This window comes from Lycium barbarum, chromosome 11, assembly GCF_019175385.1.
Source record: "Lycium barbarum isolate Lr01 chromosome 11, ASM1917538v2, whole genome shotgun sequence".
Classification (NCBI taxonomy): Eukaryota; Viridiplantae; Streptophyta; class Magnoliopsida; order Solanales; family Solanaceae; genus Lycium; species Lycium barbarum.
Window position 1 is genome coordinate 115174949 of NC_083347.1, and position 11999 is coordinate 115186947.

The 11999-nt window shown below is 34.4% G+C and overlaps 1 protein-coding gene across 2 annotated transcripts; it reads left to right on the top strand.

Moving 5' to 3' along the window:
• Positions 1 to 71: 71 nt before the first annotated feature.
• LOC132617708 (mitochondrial phosphate carrier protein 1, mitochondrial-like) lies at positions 72 to 10254 on the top strand. 2 transcript variants are annotated; one of them, XM_060332781.1, is made up of 6 exons: positions 72 to 454; positions 4502 to 4851; positions 5694 to 5737; positions 6470 to 6684; positions 7052 to 7176; positions 9470 to 10254. In XM_060332781.1, the coding sequence occupies exons 1-6, from the start codon at positions 314 to 316 to the stop codon at positions 9534 to 9536; spliced, it is 942 nt and encodes a 313-aa protein (XP_060188764.1). In that variant the 5' UTR covers positions 72 to 313; the 3' UTR covers positions 9537 to 10254. The 2 variants fall into 2 exon arrangements, with proteins under 2 accessions (XP_060188764.1, XP_060188765.1); XM_060332782.1 differs by lacking the exon at positions 7052 to 7176.
• Positions 10255 to 11999: the final 1745 nt, after the last annotated feature.

Genomic DNA, 11999 nt, shown 5'->3' on the forward strand with positions numbered 1-11999 from the left:
TAATAACTATTTCAGTTACTTGATATATATAAATGACTAAAATAGTTCAACCCCATACCTCCCATACCTTAAGGACCATTTTGTTCCTTTTCTCGGAATTTTCCCCAAGGAATATTTAACAACTAAATAAGGGAACCTTTATTTTGCTCTTTCTAAAGTCTTGCCTAAAACCCTTTCCAAATTTTTTGGAAGATCCATCACATCACAATTGAAAAAAAATTGAAACTTTGGCTGTAACATATGGGTTGAAGAAGAAGAAGAAAAACAAAGTGGGGTTTTTCTTGAAAACCCAAAAAAGATTGAATCTTTAAATATGAGTAAATTAATTGGAGGAAAAGTATGTGAAGAATTCACAGCAGGGTATTATGGAGTTTGTACAATTGGAGGTATGCTTAGTGCTGGAACTACTCATCTTGCTATTACTCCTCTTGATGTTCTCAAAGTTAATATGCAGGTATAATTCTTCATTATTTTTTCTAACAATAATAATTAGTACTAACTAATACCCCCTTGATCCTAATTTTGTAGTTTTTGCTATTTTTAATTTATTTTTAGAGTTTGATGCAGTTTTTCAGGTGTAACTTCTGCTTCTTCTTCTTTTTTTTGTGTGTGTGTGTGTGTGTCTAGTGTAGTTTTGTATATGTATAGTTTTAGGATTTGATGAGATTTTCTTAGTGTTTATAGTTAAGTCTTGTTTTTCACTGTTTTCATAAAAAATGATTATAAATGTACCTGCATATTAACCCTTTAATGCAATTTATTAGTAAATTTTTTTTTAAAGAATCTATTTCTAGTTGCTGTGGAACAATTTAGGAGATTTTCTTGAGGAAAAAATATGGGGTTTTTGCATATAGGGGTTAATATTATGCAGGTACATTTAACATCATTTTATCTATAATTACTACAATACCCCTTGATCCCAATATGGAGAGTTAGGGACAGAGTTCGAAAAGGTCAAATCTTTGATGATTCCGTCATCCAGAGGCGGATCCAGGATTTGAAGGTTCGGGGTGCCACACCGTTTAAATAGGGTAAACGGGTCGGTTTCTTCAAAATTGAGTTACGGTTCAGTTCATTTATCTATTTCGATTAATATAGACAAATCGAATGAATATGCGGATATCGGTTAACGATGCTTAAGCGGCCCTTTTTTTTTTTGTAGGAGTAAGAGGCCTTATCCTCTAAAACTTTGAGAAAGATAAAGATTTTGTACGTTAAAAATCTGAACTTCTATAAACCATCTAATACCGTTATCTCAATAGATTCATACTATATTTTCCTGGTGTATTCTTGCATATATGTAGTGTAGAAAGAGTCAAAATTGTAGCTTCAACCCACTCATCTTCCATAAGTGCGAACGTTGCGGAAAGATCAAAGCAACCTTTAAATTTGAAAACTCTTAACATAATAGTATTCATCATTTTAAAACTTGAATTTGTTTTAAAATTTTGAAATTTACGATTTACATATATATTTTTTAATATTTATGTGAAACACATAAACAAGCCCTTTAACTTGGCGCGAGCTGGCAACTATGACCTTAAACTTTGCTTGTGCACAAGTAGACACTTAAACTTGCCAAAAGTCGAACATGTAAACACAAATGCTGACGTGGCGCTGACGTGGCACATAGTTTTGTTCAGTGCTATGTCACTGCCACATCAGCGTCACGTCAGCATATGTATTTATATGTTCAACTTTTGGCAAGTTTAAGTGCCTACTTATGCACTAGCAAAGTTTAAGGTCATAGTTGCCAGCTCGCGCCAAGTTAAAGGGCTTGTTTATGTATTGTTTATGTACTTATTGATATAGGATACGCACTCAATGCACGCATAAAGAGATTAATACTTAAAGAAAGAGGAAGTAAAAAGAGCCAAGAATTAATTAAAGCATAAAAGAGTTAATTTGGATTAACAAAGAATAGCAAGTAAAAAGAATTAAAGATACAAAAACTGAAAAAGTATAGAGCTGAAGCGTGCACTAGGAAAAAAAAATGCAAAATGGTACTGCACGCAGGTTCGATCTTCAGTCGCAAGAGTGGCAGGTTATGCCCTTTGCCAGTGGCACTTTTCACTCTTTTGTTCTTGGGGGTGGCAAGACTTATATATATTTCATTTCTTAAACATATCCGCATATATATACCAAGTTTTAGCCGAGTGGTCCGGGTGCCGTGGCATCCCCATCCATCCACATAAATCCGCCTCTGCCGTCATCTATGATTGAGTTGCAAATTATTTTTGTTTAAATGATTTTTTTTGGTTAAAAGAATCTATTTTGAGTTGTGGAACAATTAGGAGATTTTCTAGAAGAAAAAAAAGGGATTTTGCATATAGGGGTTAATATGCAGGTACATTTATTATCATTTTTCTAACAACAATTACTAGTAATACCCCTGGATTTCAATTTAGTGTGTTATAGACAGAGTTTGAAAAGGTCAAATCTTTTGATGATTCAGTCATCTATGATTGAGTTGCAATTAGTTTTTTAAACGGATCTTTTTTTGGTTAAAGAATCTATTTCTAGTTGTTGTGGAACAATTAGGAGATTTTCTAGATGAAAAAATATGGGGTTTTTGCATATAGGGTTAATATGTAGTTACATTTATCATCATTTTTCTAATGATAATTACTACAATACGCCTTGATCCCAATGTAGTGTGTTACAGACAGTGTTCGAAAAGGTCAAATCTTTGATGATTCATCTATGATTGAGTTGCAATTTTTTTTTTTTTTGGGTCAAAGAATCTATTTTAGTTGCTGTGTAACAATTAGGAGATTTTCTCGAAGAAAAAATATGGGGTTTTGCGTATGAGGGTTAATATGCAGGTACATTTATCATCATTTTTCTAATAATAATTACTATAATACGCCTTGATGATTCCGTCATCTATGATTGAGTTGCGAAAAATTCATTTTGAACCATATTCTTTCTTGTTAAAGAATCTCTTTTTAGTTGCTCTGGAACAATTAGGAGATTTTTTAAAAGAAAATATGGGCATCTGCTTCTGGCAGGCAACATGCTTGGTCCCGCTTATGGTGAGTTTCAATGTTTAATTCGGCTTTATTTGGATTCACCAACTTACCCAATATTTTGAGGATTTATCATAAATAAACTAGTTGTAATGTGAGGAACCTCGTATAGGCACATAGTCGATCACTTCTTTAATAGTAGTAATTAATATTGCAATCATTTTGGGGTTAATGTTTTCCTGTCAATATCATTGATTAAGATTAAGCTATGTAGTTTTTAAGATTTTCTTTAGGCATCTTTATCGGTCATTTATTGCTAAATTTGCATTTATGAATGATGTTTTTTTCTTTTCCTGGGATTTGGGGTGTATTACTTCATCATTTTTCTGACAACAACAACGACTACTACCCTTGATCCCAAATTAGTTTGATTTACTGTGTTAATTCGGCTTTATTTGGATTCAACAACTTACCCAATATTGTGAGGATTTATCAAAAAATGAACTAACTTTACAGGCTTGGGATCTAGTAGTAATGTGATCAAGCTCGTACGTGTACAGAGTTGATCACGTCCGTAACATTAATCAACATTTCAATCATTTTGGGGTTAACGTTTTCGGTTTTCCTGTTAATTTCATTGTAAGGTTATTCTTGGTAGTTTTTAAGATTTTTTTTGGCGACTTTATCGTCATATATCTCCAAAATTGGAACTCAGATTAATATTTCATTTTTCGGGGGTGAGAAGGCAGAGACCTTTTTTTTTTTTTTTTTGTGGTTGTCTTTTTGCCAGAATTTGAGTCTAAACTATATTTAGTGTTGCATTTCTGATTTCTCGTGCGCAAAATATTAAGATATAGAGTTGGCTAATGCTGCTGAATGTAGATTATGAAATTGTATAAGTACCCTCAAAGAGTCAAATTATTTAGCATTTGATTGATGCCAGAATAGAGCGGAATGGATACAGAGAATTATATAGCTTTTGGAATTCTGACGCATAGTTGATTGATATTTGATTGATTGATTGGTATACCTGACAATTCCCTTTCATTATGAACTTTATTATGAATTACTGCTCATGCAGGCGGAGAGTTCATCATTTCTTTACCATTAATAGGTTTGCAATCTTTCTGGGGTTGATAATTCCTGTCAATTTAATCGATTAAGATTATGCATCATAGTTCTTGAAGTTTTTGTGTCTTTCTTGGTTGTTTTTCTTTTTTTTTTTGGCCGAATTTGGGTCAAAACTAAATGTAGTATCACATTTCTGGTCTCTTATACACAAAGGCTAAGATAAACAGTTAGTTAATGCTCCTAAATGTAGATTGTGTAAATACCCTTAAAAAATCAAATTATTTAGCATTTGAATTCCTGAATAGAGCAGAACGGATACAGAGCATTATATAGATGACACCAACTAATTTGGAAGTTTAATTTACAGTTGATTGATTGGTGTACCCGTCAATCCCCTTTTGGTAGGTATTGCGGCTCTTTCATTATGAACTTTATTATGAATTACTGTTTGTAACTTTTAGGTGCACCCTATCAAGTATAATAGCATTTCAACATGCTTCACGACTTTGCTGAAAGAACAAGGTCCCTCGGCCTTTTGGCGAGGCTGGGCTGGGAAGTTTTTTGGCTATGGTGTTCAGGGTGCTTGTAGATTTGGTCTGTACGAATACTTTAAGAAAGTATACTCAAATATACTGGTCGATCAGAACAAGAGTTTGGTATTTCTCGCCAGCAGCGCATCAGCTGAATTAATTGCTAATGTAGCTCTTTGTCCGTTTGAGGCCATTAAAGTTCGTGTGCAAGCTCAGCCTCATTTTGCAAAAGGCCTCTCTGATGGTTTTCCGAGAATATATGCATCAGAAGGCTTCCATGGGTACGAACCCAACCATGTACCTTTTTCCCCAGAAAATGACAAAAATGGTCCCTTGTGTTTGAGGGTAGGTTAAAAATAGTTTCTTCATTACGCATTTAACACTTTTGGTCCGTTAAGGTTGCGAATTTTCTTATTCTTAGATTTCTATTACTACCTAATGTTTCTTTAGCTTCGATTATCTTATTATCTTGTTGTTGTTTCTGCTTGTTATTACTACCTCTTTCATCTTTCCTTGAGCTGAGGAAGGGACCTCTTTGCCTTCTCAAGGTAGGGGTAAGGTTTGCGTACACACTACCCTCCCCAAACCCTACTTGTGGGATTACACTGGGTTTGTTGTTGTTGTAAGTTTGCGAAAAGTAAACACTTTTAGTCTTCATCAAATAATTACCGAACTTTGTCGGTTGGATGTGACGGAAAGTCCGAGAAAAAGGAAATTAGCGGGAACTCACATTTAGAGGTACAACTTTTTGTAGTTTCTGCTATTTTTAATCTATTTCTAGAGTCTGGTGCAACTTTTTAAGGTGTAATTTCTGCGTTTTTTGTATCTTTTTAGTTTCTAGTGTAGTTTTTCGTGTTGGATATTTTAGGATTTGATGGACTTTTTTGGTATTTATAGTTAATTTTCTTTTTATAGTTCCCGCCAAATCTAACAGATAATGTTTAGTAAACATTTGACGGAGGCTAAAAGTATAAACTTTGACAAACTTAAAGGACCAAAACTGTTAAATGTATACTTAACGGACTATTTTGAACCAAACCTCAAAAATAAGGGACCCTTTTTGTCATTTTCTCTAACATTTCTTCGTATTGACTATCTCTACAATTCCTTTTCCTAATTTCAGGTTATACAGGGGGCTTATTCCGCTACTGGGCCGTAATATACCATGTATCTCTCAGTCCTTACCACTCTATTCAGTTGTTGTAAATTTGTATATCTATCCAATGAAATTATATACATATATACGCATGATGCAGCATGTGGATTTTTGAGGATTAAAGAAATAAATAAATTGACTATTCTGAATTTTGTAGCCACGTTGAACTGTTTTTTATCATTATACGAAGCAGCATTATTAGCTTTAAGTTAAAATCTAGCTGAAACACATAGAAAGGCTATACAAGATCATTTTGTGCAACAGATATTGAAGTTTGAGCAGGCGTTTGGACATAGATTCAGTTGAAGTTTGAAAATGGTATTTGGAAGTTAAAGTTGCGTTTAGACTTGCAGTTCACTTGAAACAAAAGTTAAAGTTTCGAAGGAATTTTTTTTCGCTGTTTTTCAAATTTGAGAAACTCATCTTCAGAAACTGTCCAAACGCTCATTATTTTCTTTAACTAGACAATGTTTTAAATTTCTTGTTTCAAGAAAAGGAAAAGCTTTTATGTCCAAACGGCTCCCAAATAGAAAATTGACTCCACCTTCCGTTATCTCTAATCTTCGCCTAGTTGAGTGGTGGTATTTACAAAGAAATTAATGACTATTAGCTTTGGTGCTACTTTTTAAATGCTTTAGGTTTTTTCAGTAGAATGGTATGATCAACATAGTTAATGTTGGTTATTCTTTTTGTATAAGGATTTAATGTTGGTTATTCATTTCATTTTGGCTATTTGTTTGCAGTCTCGATAGTTATGTTCTCAACCTTTGAACATACAGTGAATTTGCTTTATAAAAAATTAATCCAAAAAAGGAGGGAAGATTGTTCAAAAGCTCAGCAGCTCACCATAACTTGTTTAGCTGGATATGCTGCTGGATCTGTTGGTAGTATTATTTCTAATCCCGCTGACAACATTGTTGCTTCTCTTAACAACAAGAAGGCCAGTAGCCTAAAGCTGGTAAAATCTCTTAACTTTTACCCACACCCTAAAATAAATAAATACACCCTCCGTCCCTATTTATGTGAAGGTGTTTGACTGGGCACATAATAAGAAAGAAAGGAAGACTTAAAACTTGTGGTAAAAAATAAGTCATGGAGTCATTTCATTAAGGGTAAAATGGGAATTTGGAGTTAAATTATTGGTAAATATATAAATGTCTCATTCTTTTTGGGACTGGCTAAAAAGGAAAGTGTGTCTCATAAATGACGGAGGGAGTATAACACAAAGATGAAAGCAAAAAGTAACTACAATATGAACAAGAGAGTCTACTACAACACTTCTCACGCTTGCTTCATTTCTAATATTACCCTGTTTACCTTTTCAGGCTGTGAAGAAAATTGGGTTTCTTAATTTGTTTACTAGAAGTCTTCCTATTAGGATAATGCTAGTTGGACCGGTTGTGACTTTGCAGTGGTTGTTCTACGACTCCATTAAAATATTAAGTGGATTGTAAGTGTTGTTTCCATACTCATTTAGCTAGTTGGTACATGAGATGATTCGACTTCCCTTTTCAACTTTTACTTCCCCAATATTGTGTTTTTTCGCATGAATATATGGCATGTGATTTCTTGTTAGTAGGACATGCATCTTCTCAATTGAAGGGCATGAGAGTTATCAGTTACAGATAACTATTATAAATGTGAACTGCTTATCTTGCTTCTCATGAATTGATCGATTATATGGTTTTTGACCAATTATAACTTATATGGTATAGAAGGGGTGGAACAAGTTTTTTTTTTTATAATTGCCAAGTACTCTATAGTGTTTAGTTCCTTTTTGGTGTACTTATGAGGTCCCTATTGGTATGGAGGATTGGATCTCGTTTGTTGAGAACCATATTATGGTGTAGATTCTCTTCTTTTTGGTATAATGTTGTATACAGGGTTTCCCCAATTGTTAATAATATACTTTGCCTTAGCGGGAAAAAAAAGGTACCGAAGACCCACAAGAAACTCAAGAATTGATACGTTCAAATTGAACTTATCCAGATAACTTAAGTCTTCTTGTAAATGGAACATAAGCAACAAAAAACAGGAAAAGGCTCAAAAAGTTATAAAACTAAAGATTGTCATGTTCAGGCGCCTTACACCTGCGATGTTGTATGCGAGATACTTAGTGGGAGGGTGCAGTGGCTGATACTCTAAACGAGGGCAATAGGTTTCAGCTCTTTTGGTCCATAAAGTCAGTGTGTATCACTTGGAGAAACTTCTCTAGGTGAGCACCCAAGGGTGTGGCCTAGTGGTCAATGAAGTGGGTTGAGAACCATGAGGTCTCAAGTTCCAACCCTGCGGAAGCAAAAACACTAGGTGGTTTCTTCCCGGTACCTATGCTGGTGGAAGGTAACATGTACCCTGTGGAATTAGTCGAGGTGCGCGCAAGCTGGCCTAGACACCACGATTATCAAAAAAAAAAAAAAAAAAAAACTCTAGTTGCCAAATTGCTAACCAGGTATTGACAGTATGACAAACTTAACCGTGTCTTGGAGTAATTGCATTTGGTTATCTTGTGCCATACTGTAAAGCCACTTCTGCAATGTACACATAATAAATAATCCTAGGAGACTAATAAAAATAAAAGCTATGAGAATTCTTTTTTCTTTTATAAAACCAAGCTTGGAGAAGCCTTAGTCAATACACTTTAAAAACATAGTAGCATTATCCAGAAGAATCTCGTCAAACCAGTAATATTTATATTTTCGATTTTTAATTTTCACGCCTTATGCTACATTCACTCTTAGTACTGTGTTTAAGTCTGTTGAGTTAGATAGTAGTCCCATATGGGTTACTTAAGGGGCCTTCTAAGTGGTTTATGAAGGTTTTAGCCTACTTCATCTATTGGTTGGATTATCAGATTCTTTTTCATGGTGTCAGAGCCGACTTTGCATAAGCTCATTTTCACACTGGAAAATCCATGTCAAAGTTCATGTGTGAACCCTAAAATAGGGTAACACTGCAGGAACATATTGAGTTGGTCTGTCACATGGGTTGTGTAAGAGCTTCCAAAGGAGTTTATAAAGGTTTTGAGGTACTCTTATCAATTGCCTTAAGTTTTGGTGGTATGCTCAGATTCTATCACAAAGTCGAAGCAGACATTCAAGCTAAGATAGGTGGAATTCATGTTTCAGATTGATTCTCATAGTGAAAAAATCTACTAGGATATTTGTTTTTTGGTAACTAAAGACTTCCATTGATCACCAAAGTAGCTTTACAAAACCATGGCTCAGCCACCACAGCTAGCTAATAGCACAGGAGCTATCTCAGCTAGAACATATATTCTTGCAGTACACTCCTGATTCTAGTTGAGCTCTAACATTGCAAATGTATGCAGTCTCTGTGGCACTATTGTCCCATCCTCGGTTTGTTTTCTCAAAGACTTTCTGTTTCCTTTATATCCAAATTAAGTGAATACATTCGGTATCCAATCTACTAGGATATTTATTTCGCTTATTCTTCTGAATTTTTCTGTCACTGGAATTCGTTGCTTCTTTCTAGCAGGTAAGAGTCCTCACAAATTCTTTGAGTAATAATGTGTTAGCTATTATCAATGTATCATCAATTTGGATAACTGATCAACAGAGACTGTCCTTGAGTTAATAGAACAAAATCGTGTTTTTAGTATGATACTCAAAATCGTGGGATTACACTGGGTATGTTGTTGTTACTCCATAGAACAAAATCATATTTGCTTTGACTTTCATATTGCCCAAATGCTTGGCTTGATATTTTGCGTGTATATTTTGTAGGCCAACCAGTGGACATTTAATCAAAGATACAGAGGAAGAGGAAAAGGCTCAAAGTCATTCAAGATGAAAGCTGCCATACATCAGTCTATGGATAATACCGAGCATGCGAATACTCTTGCAGCTAATTTAGCAAATAGGGTGAACTAGCGACCCTCTTAACTGTTTTTGGAAAATGCTTGATCATATACCAACAAATAAGACGTACATCGTACAGGCCATTTTTTTGTTTCAGCAATTAGCTCTCTTTGCTGACTGGTTCTAGAGTGGGACACTGACTATTTTGAGCTACCTGAAGAAGCTGAATTTTTTTTCGCGAGAAGAGAGGGTTTCTCTCCGTGATGCACTAACTTATACAACGTTGTAGAAGTTGTCTCTGTGACACAGATAAAGGATTTAAGAGATTCCACCAGCTAGAACCATAGTTCTGGCTGTCGGGTTTTTGATGAATTGCTCTCGCACCAACAAAAATGTTGACTGTTTTTGAGTATGTTATAGTTTTCGGTATCCGACAAACTTTGATTTACCAATTTCTCGTGGCACAGCCAGAATTTTGATAAAGCATGATGAACTCATATGATTTGTATGATCTTAACATCACTTTATGCTCAAGTGAGCACCTTACTTGTTTATTTGTTGCTTTAAAGTGTGAATCCATTTGTAAAGATTGTATACTGGGAGATACAAGGGCATTTTGTCTCAATCCTCCATGTTAGGAATTGGACCATATTGACACAAGTTCTTCCAAGAGGTTTTAGCTCTGTTCTTTTATTTGCGAAAATATGGGGCAAAGTGCACATTTAGTTGATTTTGGGAACATTTAATACCCACGGCGTATAAGAATTTGCGTCTTTATCCACTTCGGAACCAACTTTAGGCATATGCTACTGAAGTTGCAAAAAATTTGTGTATGAAGTTTGGCAACAAACTTTCGACATGTTTAAGTTTGGCTTGCCAAGGCCAAACTTCTGACCATTTTTGCCTGAAATTTGACTTTTAAACATGTTCATCTGAATTTTCAAATATATATGTTCAAAAGTAAAAGTAGTTTTTGTCTAAAGTTTGAATTGTCAACCTTCATCTCTGTCAATGTTTTTAAGCTTTTTCACAAACACTAAGTTGATTTGAATTTAATTTGTATACTCGAAATTCGAGACTCATTTCTTCAAGTTTGCAAACAAAGGTAATTTTACTGCTGAAAATCTTTAACTGGCTACGGATGCAACAAACTATAAAAAATAATTGCGCCTTAAATGGTGTTGCGCAAATAGGCTACCGAATGAAATTACTTTAAAAAACATGATAGCCAAAATTGACATGTTGCTCGGCACTAGTGTCTACAAACTTAAAAAGTGGGGGAAAGAACAAGAAAAATTATGCCAAAGGTGAAAGTGCTATTTGCACAACGCCATTTAAGGCTCAGTTATCTTTTTAAAGTTTTTTTGCATCCGTAGCCATTTTCAGCAGTAAAATTGCCATTGTTGCAAACTTGAAGAAATGAGTCTCGAATTTCGAATATACAAATTAACTTTAAATCAACTGATAGCCAAAACTGACATATTGCTCGGCACAAGTGTCTACAAACTTAAAACTGGGGGAAAGAACAAGAGGATTATGCCAAAGGTTAAAGTGGCAAAGTCAAATCAATAAACCAGTTAATTTGGACATATTATTTACTCCCCCTGTACCAATTTACGTGGCACACTTTCTTTTTTAGTCCGTCCCATAAAGAATGACACATTTCTATATTTAGAAATAATGTAACTTTATTGGATGATTTACAACCACACAAATATTTAAAGCTTGTTTTGGACTACAAATTTTAAAAATCCTCTTTTCTTTCTTAAACTCAATGCCAACTCAAATGGTGCCACATAAATTGGACGGAATGAGTAATATTTATCCATTGACTCTACAAGTAGTTCAAGAAGCTGCAATTGCATGGTGCACGAACTAGTGCATGTGCTCTGTGTAACAGTGCACTTTCTTTTTAACACATTATATGGACATGTCGTGTATTCGCATATCAAGATTTCTTTTTTCATGTTTTATCCTTCACATTAATTATTTATTCCCCAAATAATTTTCTAATATAAAAAGAAATGTCTTCAACTTTTTAGTTGGACCAAGAATCATATAATCATATGAAATTGTAGATTGATATTCTATTGGCTGATGTGTGCGTCCATCTAAAGTTTAACATCTTAGAGAAAACATACTTTTATTTATTTAATCATGTAATTAGCACTTCAACATGTCTGCTCACGTGTCGCGTGGAAATTCCCATTGATAATAGGTGGAAATATTTGTTTTTTAAGTGACTGCGAGATTTTGAACCCAACATCTCTTGTCTGTTCTGATACCATATTGAAATGAGTGGTAATCATCTAAAATTTAAATAGTTGGAGAGTGACCATTTGTTTTACTTAAATTACCACCCAACACTAATCTACAGCTCAAAAATGATATGTCCCCGCTTAATTAACTCCTTAAAATAATGCTAGTTTACAGGGGTAGTAAATTCACACCTAAA

Coding starts and splice junctions, on each gene's coding strand:
- LOC132617708 (XM_060332781.1), top strand. CDS start 314: ATGAGTAAATTAATTGGAGGAAAAGTATGTGAAGAATTCACAGCAGGG. Junction 455..4,501: donor TTCTCAAAGTTAATATGCAG/GTATAATTCTTC, acceptor TGTAACTTTTAG/GTGCACCCTATCAAGTATAA. Junction 5,738..6,469: donor ACTGGGCCGTAATATACCAT/GTATCTCTCAGT, acceptor ATTTGTTTGCAG/TCTCGATAGTTATGTTCTCA.